At 47.9% G+C, this 26,199-nt stretch overlaps 1 protein-coding gene across 4 annotated transcripts in view; it reads left to right on the forward strand.

Moving 5' to 3' along the window:
• EPHB2 (EPH receptor B2) overlaps positions 1 to 26,199 on the forward strand; it is a 160,488-nt gene that overhangs the window by 35,414 nt on the left and 98,875 nt on the right. For all 4 annotated transcript variants that reach the window (XM_075191201.1, XM_075191204.1, XM_075191203.1 and 1 more), the window contains exon 2: positions 18,551 to 18,615. In XM_075191201.1, coding sequence (XP_075047302.1) covers positions 18,551 to 18,615 — 65 coding nt within the window. The remainder of the gene's footprint in view (positions 1 to 18,550; positions 18,616 to 26,199) is intronic.

Genomic DNA, 26,199 nt, shown 5'->3' on the forward strand with positions numbered 1-26,199 from the left:
ACCTGACTGTCAGTAGCTGGGGGCCCAGCCCCCATATTATACTACATATACTACTATACCTGACTGTCGGTAGCTGGGGACCCAGCCCCCATATTATACTACATATACTACTATACCTGACTGTCAATAGCTGGGGACCCAGCCCCCATATTATACTACATATACTACTATACCTGACTGTCGGTAGCTGGGGACCCAGCCCCCATATTATACTACATATACTACTATACCTGACTGTCGGTAGCTGGGGACCCAGCCCCCATATTATACTACATATACTACTATACCTGACTGTCGGTAGCTGGGGGCCCAGCCCCCATATTATACTACATATACTACTATACCTGACTGTCAGTAGCTGGGGACCCAGCCCCCATATTATACTACATATACTACTATACCTGACTGTCGGTAGCTGGGGACCCAGCCCCCATATTATATTACATATACTACTATACCTGACTGTCGGTAGCTGGGGACCCAGCCCCCATATTATACTACATATACTACTATACCTGATTGTCAGTAGCTGGGGACCCAGCCCCCATATTATACTACATATACTACTATACCTGACTGTCAGTAGCTGGGGGCCCAGCCCCCATATTATACTACGTATACTACTATACCTGACTGTCGGTAGCTGGGGGCCCAGCCCCCATATTATACTACATATACTACTATACCTGACTGTCGGTAGCTGGGGACCCAGCCCCCATATTATACTACATATACTACTATACCTGACTGTCAGTAGCTGGGGGCCCAGCCCCCATATTATACTACATATACTACTATACCTGACTGTCGGTAGCTGGGGACCCAGCCCCCATATTATACTACATATACTACTATACCTGACTGTCAGTAGCTGGGGACCCAGCCCCCATATTATACTACATATACTACTATACCTGACTGTCGGTAGCTGGGGACCCAGCCCCCATATTATACTACATATACTACTATACCTGACTGTCGGTAGCTGGGGACCCAGCCCCCATATTATACTACATATACTACTATACCTGACTGTCGGTAGCTGGGGACCCAGCCCCCATATTATACTACATATACTACTATACCTGACTGTCAGTAGCTGGGGACCCAGCCCCCATATTATACTACATATACTACTATACCTGACTGTCAGTAGCTGGGGACCCAGCCCCCATATTATACTACATATACTACTATACCTGACTGTCAGTAGCTGGGGGCCCAGCCCCCATATTATACTACATATACTACTATACCTGACTGTTAGTAGCTGGGGACCCAGCCCCCATATTATACTACATATACTACTATACCTGACTGTCAGTAGCTGGGGACCCAGCCCCCATATTATACTACATATACTACTATACCTGACTGTCAGTAGCTGGGGACCCAGCCCCCATATTATACTACATATACTACTATACCTGACTGTCAGTAGCTGGGGACCCAGCCCCCATATTATATTACATATACTACTATACCTGACTGTCGGTAGCTAGGGACCCAGCCCCCATATTATACTACATATACTACTATACCTGACTGTCGGTAGCTGGGGGCCCAGCCCCCATATTATACTACATATACTACTATACCTGACTGTCAGTAGCTGGGGGCCCAGCCCCCATATTATACTACATATACTACTATACCTGACTGTCGGTAGCTGGGGGCCCAGCCCCCATATTATACTACATATACTACTATACCTGACTGTCGGTAGCTGGGGACCCAGCCCCCATATTATACTACATATACTACTATACCTGACTGTCGGTAGCTGGGGACCCAGCCCCCATATTATACTACATATACTACTATACCTGACTGTCGGTAGCTGGGGACCCAGCCCCCATATTATACTACATATACTACTATACCTGACTGTCAGTAGCTGGGGGCCCAGCCCCCATATTATACTACATATACTACTATACCTGACTGTCGGTAGCTGGGGACCCAGCCCCCATATTATACTACATATACTACTATACCTGACTGTCAGTAGCTGGGGACCCAGCCCCCATATTATACTACATATACTACTATACCTGACTGTCAGTAGCTGGGGACCCAGCCCCCATATTATACTACATATACTACTATACCTGATTGTCAGTAGCTGGGGACCCAGCCCCCATATTATACTACATATACTACTATACCTGACTGTCGGTAGCTGGGGACCCAGCCCCCATATTATACTACATATACTACTATACCTGACTGTCAGTAGCTGGGGACCCAGCCCCCATATTATACTACATATACTACTATACCTGACTGTCGGTAGCTGGGGACCCAGCCCCCATATTATACTACATATACTACTATACCTGACTGTCGGTAGCTGGGGACCCAGCCCCCATATTATACTACATATACTACTATACCTGACTGTCGGTAGCTGGGGACCCAGCCCCCATATTATACTACATATACTACTATACCTGACTGTCAGTAGCTGGGGACCCAGCCCCCATATTATACTACATATACTACTATACCTGACTGTCAGTAGCTGGGGACCCAGCCCCCATATTATACTACATATACTACTATACCTGACTGTCAGTAGCTGGGGACCCAGCCCCCATATTATACTACATATACTACTATACCTGACTGTCGGTAGCTAGGGACCCAGCCCCCATATTAGACCCCTAATACATTCTGGTATTTGACCTTTAGAAATACATCAGTAATTGGTGTCTGTTTGTGTTGTACTTGTAACACATAATACACTCAGTACAGTGTGTGTATATAGTGTAGTATACAGTGTGTGTGTATAGTGTAGTGTACAGTGTGTGTGTGTGTATAGTGTAGTGTGTGTGTGTATATAGTGTAGTGTGTGTGTGTGTGTGTGTGTATATAGTGTAGTGTGTGTGTATATAGTGTAGTGTGTGTGTGTGTGTCTATATAGTGTAGTGTGTATATAGTGTATATAGTGTAGTGTGTGTGTATATAGTGTAGTGTGTGTGTGTGTGTGTGTGTGTGTGTATAGTGTAGTGTGTGTGTGTATATAGTGTAGTGTGTGTATATACAGTCTGGAGGGTTTAACACCTTTTTACATTGCTGCTATCGGCACCACAACGCCTGAGGTTTTCTATTGAATATTTACCTTCAGGATATAACAGAAGACAATACATTCTCACACAAACCAATATAAAAAGATAAGGACATTTGCAATGATATACAGAGGTGCACTGCACCCCTAATTAAAATAAATATCTACAATAAATTAATTCTACGTAATTCAGCCACAAATAAATTATTTATAAGTGATCCAGCCTCAGTAGTGTTGTGTATATCTGGTGTTCAATTGTCTCCATTATATTGGTCTGGATCCAGACATCTCCTGGTTCTAGATTAGAGGAACGACCACCAGCATGGCCGGGATCCAGAAGAGAGGGATGATCTCGCATCTCCTGGTTCTAGATTAGAGGAACGACCTGCAGCATGGCCTAGATGCAGAATAGAGGGATGATCTCGCATCTCCTGGTTCTAGATTAGAGGAACGACCTCCAGCATGACCGGGATCCAGAAGAGAGGGATGATCGTGCATCTCATGGTTCTAGATTAGAGGAACGACCTCCAGCATGAACGGGATCCAGAAGAGAGGGATGATCTCGCATCTCCTGGTTCTAGATTAGAGGAACGACCTGCAGCAGGACCGGGATCCAGAAGAGAGGGATGATCGTGCATCTCATGGTTCTAGATTAGAGGAACGACCTCCAGCATGGCCGGGATCCAGAAGAGATGGATGATCTCGCATCTCCTGGTTCTAGATTAGAGGAACGACCTGCAGCATGGCCTAGATGCAGAAGAGAGGGATGATCTTGCATCTCCTGGTTCTAGATTAGAGGAACGACCTCCAGCATGACCGGGATCCAGAAGAGAGGGATGATCTCGCATCTCCTGGTTCTAGATTAGAGGAACGACCTGCAGCATGGCCTAGATGCAGAATAGAGGGATGATCTTGCATCTCCTGGTTCTAGATTAGAGGAACGACCTCCAGCATGACCGGGATCCAGAAGAGAGGGATGATCGTGCATCTCATGGTTCTAGATTAGACGAACGACCTCCAGCATGGCCGGGATCCAGAATAGAGGGATGATCTCGCATCTCCTGGTTCTAGATTAGAGGAACGACTTCCAGCATGGCCTGGATGTAGGTGTGAGGGTGGTCTGAGAGTGCTTGCTCATCTTATTGTGGAAGGGGTGTTTTTGCCCCTCTGTATGTTTGTGCCATGCTGCAGATTACATGGGGGTGGGTACAGGGGAACCCGTATAACAGCTGCACACAAATCTCCTGCACCAACATAAAGAAGTCACACCAGCTGTCCTCCCCCCTTCTCATTCTACTCAGCGCCCCCTCCTATCCTGCTCCCCCCCTCTTCTTTTTTAATAAAAAGTTTTGGCAGGGTTCCTGTGTCGCATTCGGTCGTCTGCAGATCTTGGCTACGGATGTCTCTCCGCAAGTGGACCCCATGAATGCCAACTCTGTGTCCATCTCATCTTCTGTGTGTTGTGACATCTCTTGGTAGCTGTGGGCAGTTAGGACAGCGACCACCTTGCGTTTTATTACCTGTCTGACCTAGGGGCCCAGAAATAGCCCTTTTATTTATCTGTCGCTGACAGTAACGGCTCGAATATTATCCCAATAATCATATATATAAATTTTCCAGGAAGTAAGGGCCATATCATCCACAGGTTAAGAGCCCCATATCCCGTGGCATTGTTCATGCTACATACATGTAGTACATATGTGTGCTCCAGCTTACGTTGCATAAACATGGTAAGAATCTGTTCGAAATTATTGGGCTGTCTGGTTACACCCCACCATATGGCATGCGTGTATGTGTGGGGAGCACACATTTTGGGGGCTCTAACACCCCCACTGTAAGGATAGAGGGCAGCTGGAGCTAAGCTGGTGACTGGTGGTATTTAGTAGGGTAATAAGGACAGATCACATTAGCTGTACACGTTGCACACAAGATGCAGGAATCTGCCCCCAGCACTGGGTCACTTATGTCTAGAGTCGCTCCCCGAGGACAGACCCTTAGGACCAGGTACCAGAGTAAGGGGAGATATTGGGGTGGTACTGGGGAGCAGGGGCAGTATGGGGGGGGGTATTTATCAGTGTGGGTGGGGGTTAGATATCAGGGGGTGGTACTGGTGGAGGCAGGGACAGTATGAGGGGTATTTATCAGTGTGGGTGGGGGTTAGATATCAGGGGGTGGTACTGGGGAGCAGGGGCAGTATGGGGGGTATTTATCAGTGTGGGTGGGGGTTAGATATCAGGGGTTGGTACTGGGGAGGCAGGGACAGTATGAGGGGTATTTATCAGTGTGGGTGGGGGTTAGATATCAGGGGGTGGTACTGGGGAGCAGGGGCAGTATGGGGGGGGTATTTATCAGTGTGGGTGGGGGTTAGATATCAGGGGGTGGTACTGGTGGAGGCAGGGACAGTATGAGGGGTATTTATCAGTGTGGGTGGGGGTTAGATATCAGGGGGTGGTACTGGGGAGGCAGGGACAGTATGAGGGGTATTTATCAGTGTGGGTGGGGGTTAGATATCAGGGGGTGGTACTGGGGAGCAGGGGCAGTATGGGGGGGGTATTTATCAGTGTGGGTGGGGGTTAGATATCAGGGGTTGGTACTGGTGGAGGCAGGGACAGTATGAGGGGTATTTATCAGTGTGGGTGGGGGTTAGATATCAGGGGGTGGTACTGGGGAGGCAGGGACAGTATGAGGGGTATTTATCAGTGTGGGTGGGGGTTAGATATCAGGGGGTGGTACTGGGGAGGCAGGGACAGTATGAGGGGTATTTATCAGTGTGGGTGGGGGTTAGATATCAGGGGGTGGTACTGGGGAGGCAGGGACAGTATGAGGGGTATTTATCAGTGTGGGTGGGGGTTAGATATCAGGGGGTGGTACTGGGGAGGCAGGGACAGTATGAGGGGTATTTATCAGTGTGGGTGGGGGTTAGATATCAGGGGGTGGTACTGGGGAGGCAGGGACAGTATGAGGGGTATTTATCAGTGTGGGTGGGGGTTAGATATCAGGGGGTGGTACTGGGGAGGCAGGGACAGTATGAGGGGTATTTATCAGTGTGGGTGGGGGTTAGATATCAGGGGGTGGTACTGGTGGAGGCAGGGACAGTATGAGGGGTATTTATCAGTGTGGGTGGGGGTTAGATATCAGGGGGTGGTACTGGGGAGGCAGGGACAGTATGAGGGGTATTTATCGTGTGGGTGGGGTAAGTAGATAGTTGAGTTGATACAAAGTATCAGTGAGAGGAGAATATATCTCCGTATTTACTTCCTTGCCGGGTCTCCAGGGAGCAGTCGCTATTACTTGTGGTGGAGCACACTCGCTGGCTTTATATACAGCCCCCTTACCCTATACGTCACCTAGGGCTGGATGCTGTATATGCATTACACAATACAGATGTAATGACAGAGGGGGGTATAATTTGGGAATCGATGTCACATGATCACCCATAATCCTGTGTGTCTACCCTAGTAGAGCCCCCAGCTGTCGGTGGATAATGAGGGGATTAACCGGGCAGTATTCATTGCTACGACTCCTATGTTGGCTGCGAGTTAGTATTCAGGTCACATATAATCTATAGTCCGGTCAGTGACCATCAGATGATTGGCCGTTGTGTAGGGGTTAATATGGGTCAGTCACTGGCACACGCTTTCTCTCAAGGTAGATTGGGCACGGAGACAGGATGGTACTTGTAGGGGAAATAGAGTGCAAGTTCTGTTGGCGCAAGGAGTGTCCAGCGCTGCCTATTGTGTAAATAAAGGGTGATAATAATCCTGTCTCCTTTATGATTTTTACATAATTCACATTTATGTGATGGATAAACCGATACTACAGTCAGCGGCTGTTCCTGACCAGACTCTGAATAAACATTTTTGCACATTCATGTTTAATATAATGGAAAAGTACACACAGAACTGAGACACGTGTACATGGTAATTACATGTAGTCCCCAGTCTGAGCAGGGTCCGGGGTCTCTGACCGAGGTGCAGGCTGCTAATTATCTCCTCGTCCTGGTGATAGATGAGGATAAGGATATTAGTGCTCCTCTCTCTATGGGACTCGCCCTTTGTCTGGAAATGAACCTCGGCCTCACTTCTGTTATATCCCAGCTCGGAGCCTCTAATGTGAGGTATTACAGAGCGTCTCCAGACTATTCTATTACACAACGTTTTATTCTGCAATTTTCACATTGGATGTTTCACCTGCCGGGGCGGAACTGAAGGACCCAGGGTAGAAATTGCCTTCACCATCTACAGGTATCTGGGGGCAATTCCAGACTGGAGGGTGAGAGCGTGTAACATGCAGAGCTATCGGGCGACATGGGGTATTAAGGGTATTGTTTCTGCACGGCTAGTCGGACACTCGTGTATCATTCTCTGTCCAGCATTGGAAGGGGTAAGAATGCTCCGTTGTGCCCGAGTTTTATTGTGGATTCCTTCGCACCTCATGAATCCCCCAGCCTCAGATGGTGCGGGGGGCTGATGCTGGTGACACACAGGCTACGGGCCCGTGGCAGGAACTTGTCTTCTAGAAGATGCTGTGTATGTGGACTGAGGCTAAATGTACCACTAGAGGTGGGATTCTACATAGTTACTACTGCGGTGGAGTCTGAATCTCATCCAGATGGTGATACTACCGTATCCTTGTCTCCTGGATGCCTCCTCTGTGCGAGCCTCACATTCCAGCCTCGCTGACCGGTCTTCGTATCTCCGCCATTCATGTAGCTATTTACTCTCTCAGCACCGCAGCATCAGTATCACTGTGCAACGTCTTCTAATGACTTGGTGTCAGGAGATGGGTCCGCCCTGTCCCCCGTGTACGGGGAAAGCTGGAATAACCCATCCAGTACTGGTCGGGAGTTTGGCCTCTGGATTGCTCTCAGCATGGGGAGCTGGGGACCTCTTGGATGAGGACACTCACTCTCCTTCTGAGATACTTTACGATGATGCTGAGCCAGGAACATTCCTGGCTGAGGGGAGTAAGATCTGGCGGATTGTCTGGCTGATAAAATGCACAAGGGACCCGCTGTGCGTCGTTACACAGCGGTTACTTTATGTGTGAACTGTGTTATTATAAAGTGCTTTGTATCCTCCGTTGTCCGTTACAGAACTTGGAGGCAGGAAGTGGTGACGTTATCATTGCTCAGGCGGCACTTACAGGGCTGTTACATCTTAATTATAAGTTCATCCATTGTGAACAGAATCTTATAATTACTGGAAATATAAGGTAACCCGTCTGGTCCTAACATATCTGTAACTGTGTTTTTTGGTTCTGTATCCAGACTTATCAGCCCTTATGGGACTCTCTGCAGTGTCCTTCATTTAGCTTCCATACAAGAAGTCTGGGATGCTTAGGAAAATATCACCTATGATTACAGCCCCTTTCCATACATTTGCTGCTCTATCTCCTAAGTATAAAGAGATTTGAGAATGAGACGGCTGGCTAACATTAGTAAGGCCGGATGTTCTGATTGGCTGAGAACAAGGCTGCTGGATGACATTACTAGGAGGAGGCCGGATGTTCTGATTGGCTGAGAACAAGGCTGCTGGATGACATTACTAGGAGGAGGCCGGATGTTCTGATTGGCTGAGAGCGAGGCTGCTGGATGACATTACTAGGAGGAGGCCGAATGTTCTGATTGGCTGAGAACAAGGCTGTTGGATGACATTACTAGGGGAAGGCTGGATGTTCTGATTGGCTGAGAATGAGGCGGCCGGATGACATTAGTAAGGCCAGATGTTCTCATTGGCTGAGAGCAAGGCTGCTCGATGACATTACTAGGAGGAGGCCAGATGTTCTGATTGGCTGAGAACGAGGCTGCTGGATGACATTACTAGGAGGAGGCTAAATGTTCTGATTGGCTGAGAGCGAGGCTGCTGGATGACATTACTAGGAGGAGGCCGGATGTTCTGATTGGCTGAGAACAAGGCTGCTCGATGACATTACTAGGAGGAGGCTAAATGTTCTGATTGGCTGAGAACGAGGCTGCTGGATGACATTACTAGGAGGAGGCTAAATGTTCTGATTGGCTGAGAACGAGGCTGCTGGATGACATTACTAGGAGGAGGCCGGATGTTCTGATTGGCTGAGAACGAGGCTGCTGGATGACATTACTAGGAGGAGGCTAAATGTTCTGATTGGCTGAGAACGAGGCTGCTGGATGACATTACTAGGAGGAGGCCAGATGTTCTGATTGGCTGAGAACGAGGCTGCTGGATGACATTACTAGGAGGAGGCTAAATGTTCTGATTGGCTGAGAACGAGGCTGCTGGATGACATTACTAGGAGGAGGCCGGATGTTCTGATTGGCTGAGAACGAGGCTGCTGGATGACATTACTAGGAGGAGGCTAAATGTTCTGATTGGCTGAGAACGAGGCTGCTGGATGACATTACTAGGAGGAGGCCAGATGTTCTGATTGGCTGAGAACGAGGCTGCTGGATGACATTACTAGGAGGAGGCCAGATGTTCTGATTGGCTGAGAACGAGGCTGCTGGATGACATTACTAGGAGGAGGCCAGATGTTCTGATTGGCTGAGAACGAGGCTGCTGGATGACATTACTAGGAGGAGGCCGGATGTTCTGATTGGCTGAGAACAAGGCTGCTGGATGACATTACTAGGAGGAGGCTAAATGTTCTGATTGGCTGAGAACAAGGCTGCTGGATGACATTACTAGGAGGAGGCCAGATGTTCTGATTGGCTGAGAACGAGGCTGCTGGATGACATTACTAGGAGGAGGCCGGATGTTCTGATTGGCTGAGAACAAGGCTGCTGGATGACATTACTAGGAGGAGGCCGAATGTTCTGATTGGCTGAGAGCGAGGCTGCTGGATGACATTACTAGGAGGAGGCCGAATGTTCTGATTGGCTGAGAGCGAGGCTGCTGGATGACATTACTAGGAGGAGCCGGATGTTCTGATTGGCTGAGAACGAGGCTGCTGGATGACATTACTAGGAGGAGGCTAAATGTTCTGATTGGCTGAGAACAAGGCTGCTGGATGACATTACTAGGAGGAGGCTAAATGTTCTGATTGGCTGAGAACAAGGCTGCTGGATGACATTACTAGGAGGAGGCTAAATGTTCTGATTGGCTGAGAACAAGGCTGCTGGATGACATTACTAGGAGGAGGCTAAATGTTCTGATTGGCTGAGAACAAGGCTGCTGGATGACATTACTAGGAGGAGGCTAAATGTTCTGATTGGCTGAGAACAAGGCTGCTGGATGACATTACTAGGAGGAGGCTAAATGTTCTGATTGGCTGAGAACAAGGCTGCTGGATGACATTACTAGGAGGAGGCTAAATGTTCTGATTGGCTGAGAGCGAGGCTGCTGGATGACATTACTAGGAGGAGGCTAAATGTTCTGATTGGCTGAGAACGAGGCTGCTGGATGACATTACTAGGAGGAGGCTAAATGTTCTGATTGGCTGAGAACAAGGCTGCTGGATGACATTACTAGGAGGAGGCTAAATGTTCTGATTGGCTGAGAACAAGGCTGCTGGATGACATTACTAGGAGGAGGCTAAATGTTCTGATTGGCTGAGAACGAGGCTGCTGGATGACATTACTAGGAGGAGGCCGGATGTTCTGATTGGCTGAGAACAAGGCTGCTGGATGACATTACTAGGAGGAGGCCAGATGTTCTGATTGGCTGAGAACGAGGCTGCTGGATGACATTACTAGGAGGAGGCCGAATGTTCTGATTGGCTGAGAACGAGGCTGCTGGATGACATTACTAGGAGGAGGCCGAATGTTCTGATTGGCTGAGAGCGAGGCTGCTGGATGACATTACTAGGAGGAGGCCGGATGTTTTGATTGGCTGAGAACAAGGCTGTTGGATGACATTACTAGGGGAAGGCTGGATGTTCTGATTGGCTGAGAATGAGGCGGCCGGATGACATTAGTAAGGCCGGATGTTCTCATTGGCTGAGAACAAGGCTGCTGGATGACATTACTAGGAGGAGGCCAGATGTTCTGATTGGCTGAGAACGAGGCTGCTGGATGACATTACTAGGAGGAGGCCAGATGTTCTGATTGGCTGAGAACGAGGCTGCTGGATGACATTACTAGGAGGAGGCCGGATGTTCTGATTGGCTGAGAACGAGGCTGCTGGATGACATTACTAGGAGGAGGCCGGATGTTCTGATTGGCTGAGAACGAGGCTGCTGGATGACATTACTAGGAGGAGGCTGGATGTTCTGATTGGCTGAGAACGAGGCTGCTGGATGACATTACTAGGAGGAGGCTAAATGTTCTGATTGGCTGAGAACGAGGATGCTGGATGACATTACTAGGAGGAGGCTAAATGTTCTGATTGGCTGAGAACGAGGCTGCTGGATGACATTACTAGGAGGAGGCCAGATGTTCTGATTGGCTGAGAACGAGGATGCTGGATGACATTACTAGGAGGAGGCTAAATGTTCTGATTGGCTGAGAACGAGGCTGCTGGATGACATTACTAGGAGGAGGCCGGATGTTCTGATTGGCTGAGAACAAGGCTGCTGGATGACATTACTAGGAGGAGGCTAAATGTTCTGATTGGCTGAGAACAAGGCTGCTGGATGACATTACTAGGAGGAGGCCAGATGTTCTGATTGGCTGAGAACGAGGCTGCTGGATGACATTACTAGGAGGAGGCCGGATGTTCTGATTGGCTGAGAACAAGGCTGCTGGATGACATTACTAGGAGGAGGCCGAATGTTCTGATTGGCTGAGAGCGAGGCTGCTGGATGACATTACTAGGAGGAGGCCGAATGTTCTGATTGGCTGAGAGCGAGGCTGCTGGATGACATTACTAGGAGGAGCCGGATGTTCTGATTGGCTGAGAACGAGGCTGCTGGATGACATTACTAGGAGGAGGCTAAATGTTCTGATTGGCTGAGAACAAGGCTGCTGGATGACATTACTAGGAGGAGGCTAAATGTTCTGATTGGCTGAGAACAAGGCTGCTGGATGACATTACTAGGAGGAGGCTAAATGTTCTGATTGGCTGAGAACAAGGCTGCTGGATGACATTACTAGGAGGAGGCTAAATGTTCTGATTGGCTGAGAACAAGGCTGCTGGATGACATTACTAGGAGGAGGCTAAATGTTCTGATTGGCTGAGAACAAGGCTGCTGGATGACATTACTAGGAGGAGGCTAAATGTTCTGATTGGCTGAGAACAAGGCTGCTGGATGACATTACTAGGAGGAGGCTAAATGTTCTGATTGGCTGAGAGCGAGGCTGCTGGATGACATTACTAGGAGGAGGCTAAATGTTCTGATTGGCTGAGAACGAGGCTGCTGGATGACATTACTAGGAGGAGGCTAAATGTTCTGATTGGCTGAGAACAAGGCTGCTGGATGACATTACTAGGAGGAGGCTAAATGTTCTGATTGGCTGAGAACAAGGCTGCTGGATGACATTACTAGGAGGAGGCTAAATGTTCTGATTGGCTGAGAACGAGGCTGCTGGATGACATTACTAGGAGGAGGCCGGATGTTCTGATTGGCTGAGAACAAGGCTGCTGGATGACATTACTAGGAGGAGGCCAGATGTTCTGATTGGCTGAGAACGAGGCTGCTGGATGACATTACTAGGAGGAGGCCGAATGTTCTGATTGGCTGAGAACGAGGCTGCTGGATGACATTACTAGGAGGAGGCCGAATGTTCTGATTGGCTGAGAGCGAGGCTGCTGGATGACATTACTAGGAGGAGGCCGGATGTTTTGATTGGCTGAGAACAAGGCTGTTGGATGACATTACTAGGGGAAGGCTGGATGTTCTGATTGGCTGAGAATGAGGCGGCCGGATGACATTAGTAAGGCCGGATGTTCTCATTGGCTGAGAACAAGGCTGCTGGATGACATTACTAGGAGGAGGCCAGATGTTCTGATTGGCTGAGAACGAGGCTGCTGGATGACATTACTAGGAGGAGGCCAGATGTTCTGATTGGCTGAGAACGAGGCTGCTGGATGACATTACTAGGAGGAGGCCGGATGTTCTGATTGGCTGAGAACGAGGCTGCTGGATGACATTACTAGGAGGAGGCCGGATGTTCTGATTGGCTGAGAACGAGGCTGCTGGATGACATTACTAGGAGGAGGCTGGATGTTCTGATTGGCTGAGAACGAGGCTGCTGGATGACATTACTAGGAGGAGGCTAAATGTTCTGATTGGCTGAGAACGAGGATGCTGGATGACATTACTAGGAGGAGGCTAAATGTTCTGATTGGCTGAGAACGAGGCTGCTGGATGACATTACTAGGAGGAGGCCAGATGTTCTGATTGGCTGAGAACGAGGATGCTGGATGACATTACTAGGAGGAGGCTAAATGTTCTGATTGGCTGAGAACGAGGATGCTGGATGACATTACTAGGAGGAGGCTAAATGTTCTGATTGGCTGAGAACGAGGATGCTGGATGACATTACTAGGAGGAGGCTAAATGTTCTGATTGGCTGAGAACGAGGCTGCTGGATGACATTACTAGGAGGAGGCTAAATGTTCTGATTGGCTGAGAACGAGGCTGCTGGATGACATTACTAGGAGGAGGCCGGATGTTCTGATTGGCTGAGAACGAGGCTGCTGGATGACATTACTAGGAGGAGGCCGGATGTTCTGATTGGCTGAGAACGAGGATGCTGGATGACATTACTAGGAGGAGGCTAAATGTTCTGATTGGCTAAGAACGAGGCTGCTGGATGACATTACTAGGAGGAGGCCGAATGTTCTGATTGGCTGAGAACGAGGCTGCTGGATGACATTACTAGGAGGAGGCTAAATGTTCTGATTGGCTGAGAACGAGGCTGCTGGATGACATTACTAGGAGGAGGCTAAATGTTCTGATTGGCTGAGAACAAGGCTGCTGGATGACATTACTAGGAGGAGGCCGAATGTTCTGATTGGCTGAGAACGAGGATGCTGGATGACATTACTAGGAGGAGGCTAAATGTTCTGATTGGCTGAGAACGAGGCTGCTGGATGACATTACTAGGAGGAGGCCGGATGTTCTGATTGGCTGAGAACGAGGCTGCTGGATGACACTGCAAGGAGGAGGTTGAGCACTTGATATCTGTAGCAGAGCGGCTGTTGTTTTATAGGATCCTGGCTGTGTTATGATATCTGTCACACCTGCTAGTGTGTCTTACTAGTGCTAAATCTGCTCGGGTCAGGAGTGATGTAAAGTTTCAGGTGGATTTGTCTGCAGAGCTAACAGTCTGAATGGGGCTATTGGATATGGAGTAATGTAATGACGTATCAGCTGTTACAGATTCTCCATGAGGCGTGTCCAGCAATGAGTGATGTCAGGATGAACGTTAATCTGTATTGATTATCATTACATTATCATCATTATTATCTGTACACAACGTGCTATCCAGAAATAGTGATGCTTTTATTTTATCCTTTCATCTCTGGCAATATTTAGGACATATAATGAACTACACGTTCAATACAATCTATTTTATTTTGTATAATTCTTAGTATCTGTTGTGATTCTGCACAGCGCCACCTCTCTTTCTCTGTATGATATGTGCAATCTCCTGTCTCTGCACTGAGTAAGAACAATAGAAGTGGTTGCTAATGTGCCTTGTCGGTACAATGCTCAGTGACTCTTGTTACTGCTTTTTGACACCTGCAAAGTACAACTTCCCCTGTCCTGCATACTGGTTGTCATTTGCAGTATCTGCAGTTACTATGTATGTATGGGGAGCTGCACAGTGCTACTTCTCCTGTTCTGTGTCTCGTGTTGCAGTCTGGAGAGTCTGTTTGTGTGTTCGTGACACAATAAGACAGCCGGTGTGACAGCCCCCTCTAGTTTTGTCAATTTATTGATTATGTGGCTAATCCAGACTGTTGTGCCATACAATCCCCATCTCTCGTCTGACCTTAATCAATAGCGGAGACAGAATGAGCCTGTGTGATCGGGGGAGGGGACCCGCGCCCTGTCGCGATAATATTTTATGTGTTCCATTAACACCTCACTGCCCCCATGTTCCTGCTTTCCATTGATGTCTGACTGCTGTGTCATTATAAAGGAGACGACCGAACCCTCACAGTATTCTGTGTACCCAGGGATAGCTCCCTTTTACATGAGATAGAAACGTTCTGCGTATTAAAGGGAAGCGGCTAAGAAAGACGTAGCTGTGATTTCAGGGAACGCTGGAAGGTTTGGAGGTTAGAGGAAAGTCTGTTGTATGAGGGAGGGAATTACCCAGAATGGGTGCAGCCCGAAAAGTCCTGTAACCGGGAATGGGGGCAGGAAATGGGCAGCACAGTGGCTCATTCCCAACCATGGCTTTATCTATGTGTAGTTTGTATGTTCTCCTCGTGTTTGTGTGAGTTTCCTCCCACACTCCAGAAACATACTGGTAGATTTATGTGGTTGCTGACAAACCCTAGTGTGTGTGTGTGTGTGTTTGTGTGTGTGTTTGTGTGTGTGTTTGTGTGTGTGTTTGTGTGTGTGTGTGTGTGTGTTTGTGTGTTTGTGTGTGTGTTTGTGTGTGTGTGTGTGTGTTTGTGTGTGTGTCTGTGTGTGTGTGTGTGTGTGTGTGTGTGTGTTTGTGTGTGTGTATGTTTGTTTGTGTGTGTGTGTCTGTGTGTTAGGGAATTTAGACTGTTAGCTCCAATGGGGCAGGGACTGATGTGAGTGAGTTGTCTGTACAGCGCTGTGGAATTGGTGGCGCTATATAAATAAATGGTGATGAGAGACGCAGAACTTGCGCAGAGCTGACTGGTCGGGGTGGGAGATATTAGGAGACAAGTGAGGAGATGTTTGTTGGTGCAGTGTTGTTGGAAACCTTGTATGTTAGTAGAAGTCTTTTATATTGGATTTGGTAATAAAGAGGCGACCAATGTAGAGACTGACAGAGGGGCTCAGCAGAGGAAGAACAATTTGCAAGGAAAATCGATCTAGCTGCTGCGTGCAAAATAGATTGTAGGGGTTCGAGTCTGATTTGGGGAAGACCAGTAAGGAGGGAATTGCAATAGTCGATGCAGGAGATGATGAGCGCATGAATTATAGTTTTTGTAGCGTCTTGTGTAAGATATGTACGTATTCTGGAAATGTTAATCTTAGATGTAAGTAGCAGGATTTGGATACAGATCGGATGTGGGGAACAAAGGATAGTTGATGAGTCCAGGATCACACCTAGGCAGCGAGCTTGTGGGGTGGGATTTAGGGTCATGTTGTCTACAGAAATAGAAATGTCAGATAGGTAACGTCTGTTGGTGGGTGGGAATGTAAGAATATTATTAGCTCTGTCTATGAAAAACTGAGTTTGAGTTGGCGTAAGGACATCCAAAGAGAGATGGCAGAAAGATAGTCAGCAACGTGGGCCAACACAGATGGTGAGAGATCCGGAGAGGATAGATAAATATGAGATGATACAGAAATCCAAAGGAACTTATTAGTTTCCCGAGAGAAGTGGTGTAGATAGAGAACAGCAGAGGACCTAGGGCTGAGCCTTGTGGTCTCCAACTGATAGAGGAAGTGGAGCAGAGGTGGATCCAGAGAAATTACCACTAAAAAAGCGCTTCTGATGAAAACCCGGATACGACAGTGTCTTGTAGACCTGGTGATTGTAGCGTCTGTATGAGAAGAGAGTGGTCACATTCAGCAGAGAGATCCAGGAGAATTAGAGGTCTGTAATGACCTTTAGATTTCGCAGTGATCAGAGTAATATATATATATATATATATATATATGGTCACATTCCGTTTATTGATCTATTGCTCACATAGCTCTTTACACGTGATAGCTGCTGACTGCTGTTTATCTCTCCACCCACATTCTCAGTAGTCTGATCCCAGGAGCTTGCACTCACGTCAGTGCTGTATACAACATTGGCAGCCTGTTGTGGAACTACAAGTCCCAGCACTATGTCAGAGTTAACTCTGCTGACTAGAAAGGTTGTTTTACGATTGTTTATAATGAGGTCTTTCATCTAGCACAGATCCAAAGACACTAATGAGAATAATAAATAATGAGACACATAATCCCCTCCCCCCCCCAGGATAGATAGGCTGTCCGATGTCACCACAGGTTTGTGCTGAGTTATATGGGGTGCAGAGGGTCCAACAATGCTTTATTATTAATTACCTTCATTCATTGATGCAGAGAAGACCTTGCGGGGAGAGATCTGCTCATATAGGGAAACTTTCACTAAATAGTTCCCAGGTTTAATCCATAGTGACCACTAGTAAGCCGTGGGACGTCTGTTATCTCTAGATTGTAAGCTCTCAAGATCAGGGTCCTTATGTCATCCTGTGTGATATGTTATGGAATACGCTGGTACTGTGATAATATCCCCATTTTTCCCCACTTCTCCATTAAGCGTTATTGTCTGTTGTTTCTATTCAGTAATTTATTGAAATGAATTCTAAAACATTTTATGGGATTGTTGTACAATGTACAACAGTGGGTCACTCCATTCCCAAGATAAACGGGGGAGGAAAACACTTTAGTGGATGTTTTAGCAGCTATAATAGTCTCATATTAATCTAGATAAGGTAATTTATATGCCACTTAAACCATTTATTCCAGATCCAAAAGAGCCCATTCTGCACAATAGTCCATATATATCTATGTAATATTTTTCCGTACTTTCTGGAGAAGTAAGAGCCTCAGAAGTACTATACATGGGACCACCCCTTTTCCTTTAATATTACCCCATCATGTGATGTGTGGGCTCCATACCGTGTAGTTCTTATATGATGGATCTATGTCTGGTCAGACCACTGTCACTCCCTGGGGACAGAGGATGTTACCCCTTCATGTGATGTGTGGGCTCCATACCGTGTAGATCTTGTATGATGGATCTATGTCTGGTCAGACCACTGTCACTCCCCGAGGACAGAGGATGTTACCCCATCATGTGATGTGCAGGCTCCATACTGTGTAGATCTTGTAAGATGGATCTATGTCACTCCCCAGGGACAGAGGATGTTACCTTATAATGTGATGTACGGACTCTGTACCGTGCAGATCTTGTGAGAGGTAAAGAGGAACATGTATGAATGATGTATGTGTTTCTAGCTAGACACAGGTTTAGCAGTACACTGGGAGGGGGTCTCAGAAGATACAATTAACGTTGGAGTAGAAAACACTATGTCTGCCTGTAACCCAGATTCGGAGACCGCTCCTGTCTCTTTTAGTCTTCCAGTAAAATAAGTTTATTTGAAGAGCAACGCATTCAGCGCAGAGGGTGGGAAATAAGTGGCTCTGTATAAAAGAAGAGCCGGAGGGTCTGTCTTCATACTGAGGGACACTGGGGGGTTGGCAGTGGTACCTGAGGCTTCTCACCTTAATAAGAGTTGTGTGTTAGTGATGAGCTTATCTATAATGTCTATGGGACCTAATAATATATCTGTGCACAACAATATAACCTGTTATTTATCTAAAAACCATATTAGGCAACCTGTGGCAGAGGGAATCCTGAAACTTGTAGTTCCACAGGTTGCCTATCTCCGAATCTCTAGACATTAATGCTTTACCTGTTTCCTCTTTTAGAAACTTTAATGGACTCAACCACAGCGACGGCAGAATTGCGCTGGACCGTACACCCGTCATCTGGGGTGAGTTTGACCTTGTGTGATTTTCCGCATCATTCTAGACACTGAGATACATGTGATGTCGGCGACATTGCGGTCACCTCGCTGATACAGTCTGATGGTTTAGTCAATGTGGGTTTTATTCTGATAAACAGGCAAGAAAATGACAGCAGAAAGTGAGGTGTGACATGGTCCATTCTACCCAAAAAATCTTATTGACTACACTTTAAACTGTGATCATAACTTTATAGATGATTGTAGTTACTAACATGTGATCACATCCGCTCCTCCTGGATGAGGGACCCTGTGTGGCGGGTGAGTGAGGGACGCTGTGTGGCGGGTGAGTGAGGGACCCTGTGTGGCGGGTGAGTGAGGGACCCTGTGTGGCGGGTGAGTGAGGGACACTGAGGACCAGGTGAGTGAGGGACGCTGTGTGGCGGGTGATCGAGGGACACTGAGGATTGGGTGAGTGAGGGACGCTGTGTGGCAGGTGAGTGAGGGACCCTGTGTGGCGGGTGAGTGAGGGACGCTGTGTGGCGGGTGAGTGAGGGACCCTGTGTGGCGGGTGAGTGAGGGACCCTGTGTGGCGGGTGAGTGAGGGACGCTGTGTGGCGGGTGAGTGAGGGACGCTGTGTGGCGGGTGAGTGAGGGACACTGAGTACCGGGTGAGTGAGGGACGCTGTGTGGCGGGTGAGTGAGGGACACTGAGGACCGGGTGAGTGAGGGACGCTGTGTGGCGGGTGATCGAGGGACACTGAGGATTGGGTGAGTGAGGGACACTGAGTACCGGGTGAGTGAGGGATGCTGTGTGGCGGGTGAGTGAGGGACGCTGAGTACCGGGTGAGTGAGGGACGCTGAGTACCGGGTGAGTGAGGGACACTGAGTACCGGGTGAGTGAGGGACCCTGTGTGGCGGGTGAGTGAGGGACACTGAGGACCGGGTGAGTGAGGGACCCTGTGTGGCGGGTGAGTGAGGGACACTGAGGACCGGGTGAGTGAGGGACGCTGTGTGGCGGGTGAGTGAGGGACCCTGTGTGGCGGGTGAGTGAGGGACCCTGTGTGGCGGGTGAGTGAGGGACGCTGTGTGGCGGGTGAGTGAGGGACACAGTACCGGGTGATCGAGGGACACTGAGTACCGGGTGAGTGAGGGACGCTGAGTACCGGGTGAGTGAGGGACGCTGAGTACCGGGTGAGTGGGGGACGCTGAGGACCGGGTGAGTGAGGGACGCTGAGGACCGGGTGAGTGAGGGACGCTGAGTACCGGGTGAGTGAGGGACGCTGAGTACCGGGTGAGTGAGGGACACAGTACCGGGTGAGTGAGGGACGCTGAGTACCGGGTGAGTGACGGACACTGAGTACCGGGTGAGTGAGGGACGCTGAGTACCGGGTGAGTGAGGGACGCTGAGTACCGGGTGAGTGGGGGACTGTGTGTGGCAGGTGAGTGGGGGACTGTGTAGGACAGTGCCCCGGAAGATTTCACAGTCTGCGGAATGGCCGGGTGTCGGAGGGACGCACTCATCGCAGACCGATAGAGGGAAGAAACACTTTATTCTTTCACTTCTGATCCTGAATAGGGGCCTGAAAAAGTGAAAAATGAAGATGTTTCTTTGAATTTCACACGCAGAGCCTGACAAGTCCGCTCCCCCAGCCCCCGCTGCGCCCCTGGACCCCGGCCAAACGCTCCTTTTGACACAATCGCTGAAACTTAGTTGGCATAAGAAAAGAATCTGTCAAGAAAGGAGAGATTAGAATCTGTCAGACAAAACACCAGCTCCCCCCTTACAGGGCCTAGTCTGACAACGGCTTCCAGCCTCAGTAGCCTGCTGAATTGTCAGCCGTCATAGGCTTCTAGAGTTGCACTAGGCCTCACTCTTCTGGCTTTGATCAATGGAGAGCAGTTGTAAGAAATGATTGGTTCTCAAAGGCTGAGGTTATGGGGGCAACTTCTTTTTCCCACTTTTCTGTAGAAATCCCCCATATGCAGCCCCCCCATGTCGGCCATGTTGTTCTCCCTTTATCTCCCTCTCCGTATTTCACCTTTCTCTCTCCTCCCACCCAATCTGCTAATGAGGCCGCTGGGCCTGTTGTAAGCTGCCTGAATGTATTATTTTGCTTGTCTTCAGTTCTCGGCATGTTAATTAGAGGGGAAGGAGAAAGGCAGAGAGTCCTAATTAAGCTCTGGGGCCTGTGACAAGGGGTGACTTTCTTGGCCTGGAAGCTTTTGAGTGTCACATTTTCAGGGATTAGCCGAGCTGCGATGCTTTTTGGTGTCAGAATCTGACAATAAAGGCTTTCCAGAAACGGGCTTCGCTCCCCCTCCCCTGCATGGCATAATTTCAGGTTATTTGGTAGCGCTGTTTGCACAGGAGGCCGGTTACCATGACAACAGGGCGGCCGTATCAAGGAGGATGAAGCCCCCCGGATCCCCCGGTCCACTAGGGACAGCAATTTACTTGTCTTTTTATTGAAGAAGACGCTGGATTTTATACCACAGAGGGACAGGCACGAGGGAAGCTCGCCAGCATCCGTGTTATTGTACTACATACGATACATGACGTGTAGATATACAGGTATAAGATGCCACGATTCTTACCTTACATCTGAGAAACAGATTAACCAGCATCTCACTGCTCATCTCTCTGTACATTAGCGCCATTAACATACAGCGCCATTAACATACAGCGCCATTCTGTAAAGAGTCTCCCAAAGGCAGCATGGAATGAGATAACTGCCCCAGTGCAGATTATAACCCGTGTACTGAGCATCGCAGCCATAATAATGCTGTAATTATAGACACGGACCTCTGTACTCCGCCCCGCCCGATGTGCTCTACTGCACGTGTGTGTATGGTCTGTGTGTGCTGCATGTATGTGTATGGTCTGTGTGTGCTGCATGTATGTGTATGGTGTGTGTGTGCTGCATGTATGTGTATGGTCTGTGTGTGCTGCATGTATGTGTATGGTCTGTGTGTGCTCTGCATGTATGTGTGTGGTCTGTGTGTGCTGCATGTATGTGTGTGGTCTGTGTGTGCTGCATGTATGTGTATGGTCTGTGTGTGCTGCATGTATGTGTATGGTGTGTGTGTGCTGCATGTATGTGTATGGTCTGTGTGTGCTGCATGTATGTGTATGGTGTGTGTGTGCTGCATGTATGTGTATGGTCTGTGTGTGCTGCATGTATGTATATGGTCTGTGTGTGCTGCATGTATGTGTATGGTCTGTGTGCTCTGCATGTATGTGTATGGTCTGTGTGTGCTGCATGTATGTGTATGGTCTGTGTGTGCTCTGCATGTATGTATATGGTCTGTGTGTGCTGCATGTATGTGTATGGTCTGTGTGTGCTCTGCACGTGTGTGTATGGTCTGTGTGTGCTGCATGTATGTGTATGGTCTGTGTGTGCTGCATGTATGTGTATGGTCTGTGTGTGCTGCATGTATGTGTATGGTCTGTGTGTGCTGCATGTATGTGTATGGTCTGTGTGTGCTGCATGTATGTGTATGGTGTGTGCGTGCTATGTGTATGGTCTGTGTGTGCTGCATGTATGTGTATGGTCTGTGTGTGCTGCATGTATGTGTATGGTCTGTGTGTGCTGCATGTATGTGTATGGTCTGTGTGTGCTGCATGTATGTGTATGGTCTGTGTGTGCTGCATGTATGTGTATGGTCTGTGTGTGCTGCATGTATGTGTATGGTCTGTGTGTGCTGCATGAATGTGTATGGTCTGTGTGTGCTCTGCATGTATGTATATGGTCTGTGTGTGCTGCATGTATGTGTATGGTCTGTGTGTGCTGCATGTATGTGTATGGTCTGTGTGTGCTGCATGTATGTATATGGTCTGTGTGTGCTGCATGTATGTATATGGTCTGTGTGTGCTCTGCATGTATGTATATGGTCTGTGTGTGCTGCATGTATGTGTATGGTCTGTGTGTGCTCTGCATGTATGTATATGGTCTGTGTGTGCTGCATGTATGTGTATGGTCTGTGTGTGCTGCATGTATGTGTATGGTCTGTGTGTGCTGCATGTATGTGTATGGTCTGTGTGTGCTGCATGTATGTGTATGGTCTGTGTGTGCTGCATGTATGTGTATGGTCTGTGTGCTCTGCATGTATGTGTATGGTCTGTGTGTGCTGCATGTATGTGTATGGTCTGTGTGTGCTGCATGTATGTGTATGGTCTGTGTGTGCTGCATGTATGTGTATGGTCTGTGTGTGCTGCATGTATGTGTATGGTCTGTGTGTGCTGCATGTATGTGTATGGTCTGTGTGTGCTGCATGTATGTGTATGGTCTGTGTGTGCTGCATGTATGTGTATGGTCTGTGTGTGCTGCATGTATGTGTATGGTCTGTGTGTGCTGCATGTATGTGTATGGTCTGTGTGTGCTGCATGTATGTGTATGGTCTGTGTGTGCTGCATGTATGTGTATGGTCTGTGTGTGCTGCATGTATGTGTATGGTCTGTGTGCTCTGCATGTATGTGTATGGTCTGTGTGTGCTGCATGTATGTGTATGGTCTGTGTGTGCTGCATGTATGTGTATGGTCTGTGTGTGCTGCATGTATGTGTATGGTCTGTGTGTGCTGCATGAATGTGTATGGTCTGTGTGTGCTGCATGTATGTGTATGGTCTGTGTGTGCTCTGCATGTATGTATATGGTCTGTGTGTGCTGCATGTATGTGTATGGTCTGTGTGTGCTCTGCATGTATGTATATGGTCTGTGTGTGCTGCATGTATGTGTATGGTCTGTGTGTGCTGCATGTATGTGTATGGTCTGTGTGTGCTGCATGTATGTGTGTGTGTGTTGCATGTATGTGTATGGTCTGTGTGTGCTCTGCATGTATGTGTGTGGTCTGTGTGTGCTCTGCATGTATGTGTATGGTCTGTGTGTGCTGCATGTATGTGTGTGGTCTGTGTGTGCTGCATGTATGTGTATGGTCTGTGTGTGCTGCATGTATGTGTATGGTCTGTGTGTGCTGCATGTATGTGTATGGTCTGTGTGTGCTCTGCATGTATGTATATGGTCTGTGTGTGCTGCATGTATGTGTATGGTCTGTGTGTGCTGCATGTATGTGTATGGTCTGTGTGTGCTGCATGTATGTGTGTGTGTGTGTGTGCTGCATGTATGTGTATGGTCTGTGTGTGCTCTGCATGTATGTATATGGTCTGTGTGTGCTGCATGTATGTGTATGGTCTGTGTGTGCTGCATGTATGTGTATGGTCTGTGTGTGCTGCATGTATGTGTGTGGTCTGTGTGTGCTGCATGTATGTGTATGGTCTGTGTGTGCTCTGCATGTATGTGTATGGTCTGTGTGTGCTGCATGTATGTGTATGGTCTGTGTGTGCTGCATGTATGTGTATGGTCTGTGTGTGCTCTGCATGTATGTGTATGGTCTGTGTGTGCTGCATGTATGTGTGTGTGTGTGTGTGCTGCATGTATGTGTATGGTCTGTGTGTGCTCTGCATGTATGTGTATGGTCTGTGTGTGCTGCATGTATGTGTATGGTCTGTGTGTGCTCTGCATGTATGTGTATGGTCTGTGTGTGCTCTGCATGTATGTATATGGTCTGTGTGTGCTGCATGTATGTGTATGGTGTGTGCGTGCTATGTGTATGGTCTGTGTGTGCTGCATGTATGTGTATGGTCTGTGTGTGCTGCATGTATGTGTATGGTCTGTGTGTGCTGCATGTATGTGTATGGTCTGTGTGTGCTGCATGTATGTGTATGGTCTGTGTGTGCTGCATGTATGTGTATGGTCTGTGTGTGCTGCATGTATGTGTATGGTCTGTGTGTGCTGCATGTATGTGTATGGTCTGTGTGTGCTGCATGTATGTGTATGGTCTGTGTGCTCTGCATGTATGTGTATGGTCTGTGTGTGCTGCATGTATGTGTATGGTCTGTGTGTGCTGCATGTATGTGTATGGTCTGTGTGTGCTGCATGTATGTGTATGGTCTGTGTGCTCTGCATGTATGTGTATGGTGTGTGTGTGCTGCATGTATGTGTATGGTCTGTGTGTGCTGCATGTATGTGTATGGTCTGTGTGTGCTCTGCATGTATGTGTATGGTCTGTGTGTGCTGCATGTATGTATATGGTCTGTGTGTGCTGCATGTATGTGTATGGTCTGTGTGTGCTCTGCATGTATGTATATGGTCTGTGTGTGCTCTGCATGTATGTATATGGTCTGTGTGTGCTGCATGTATGTGTATGGTCTGTGTGTGCTGCATGTATGTATATGGTCTGTGTGTGCTGCATGTATGTGTATGGTCTGTGTGTGCTCTGCATGTATGTATATGGTCTGTGTGTGCTCTGCATGTATGTATATGGTCTGTGTGTGCTGCATGTATGTGTATGGTCTGTGTGTGCTGCATGTATGTATATGGTCTGTGTGTGCTGCATGTATGTGTATGGTCTGTGTGTGCTCTGCATGTATGTATATGGTCTGTGTGTGCTGCATGTATGTGTATGGTCTGTGTGTGCTGCATGTATGTATATGGTCTGTGTGTGCTGCATGTATGTGTATGGTCTGTGTGTGCTCTGCATGTATGTATATGGTCTGTGTGTGCTGCATGTATGTGTATGGTCTGTGTGTGCTGCATGTATGTGTATGGTCTGTGTGTGCTGCATGTATGTGTGTGTGTGTGTGTGCTGCATGTATGTGTATGGTCTGTGTGTGCTCTGCATGTATGTGTATGGTCTGTGTGTGCTCTGCATGTATGTGTATGGTCTGTGTGTGCTGCATGTATGTATATGGTCTGTGTGTGCTGCATGTATGTGTGTGGTCTGTGTGTGCTGCATGTATGTGTATGGTCTGTGTGTGTTGCATGTATGTGTATGGTCTGTGTGTGCTGCATGTATGTGTATGGTCTGTGTGTGCTGCATGTATGTGTATGGTGTGTGTGTGTATGGTGTGTGTGTGTGTGTGTGTGTATGGTGTGTGTGTGTGTATGGTGTGTGTATGGTGTGTGTGTGTGTATGTATGGTGTGTGTGTGTGTGTGTGTGTGTGTGTGTGTGTGTGTGTGTATGGTGTGTGTATGGTGTGTGTGTGTGTATGGTGTGTGTGTGTGTGTGTGTGTGTGTGTGTGTGTATGGTGTGTGTGTGGTGTGTGTGTGTATGGTGTGTGTGTGTGTATGGTGTGTGTGTGTGTGTGTGTGTGTGTGTGTGTGTGTGGTGTGTGTGTGTGTGTGTATGGTGTGTGTGTGTGTGTGTGTATGGTGTGTGTGTGTATGGTGTGTGTGTGTATGGTGTGTGTGTGTGTATGGTGTGTGTGTGTGTGTGTGTGTGTATGGTGTGTGTGTGTATGGTGTGTGTGTGTGTATGGTGTGTGTGTGTGTGTGTGTGTATGGTGTGTGTGTGTATGGTGTGTGTGTGTGTATGGTGTGTGTGTGTGTGTGTGTGTGTGTGTGTGTGTGTGTGTGTGTGTGCTGCATGCATAATATAATTGTATGACATATTGTGATGTATGTATATTGTATGTAGACTAATTAATGGGCAGCACAAGATTATAGTTATGGGTGTAGCTAGTATAACTGTTATTGTTCCCAAGTCATTAGCAGAGTATCTCTTTAACAATAGCTGAGTTTCATGTTTATAATTGTTCCTGGTTTTCTATTTTGC

This window comes from Mixophyes fleayi, chromosome 11 (assembly GCF_038048845.1).
Source record: "Mixophyes fleayi isolate aMixFle1 chromosome 11, aMixFle1.hap1, whole genome shotgun sequence".
NCBI lineage: Eukaryota > Metazoa > Chordata > Amphibia > Anura > Limnodynastidae > Mixophyes > Mixophyes fleayi.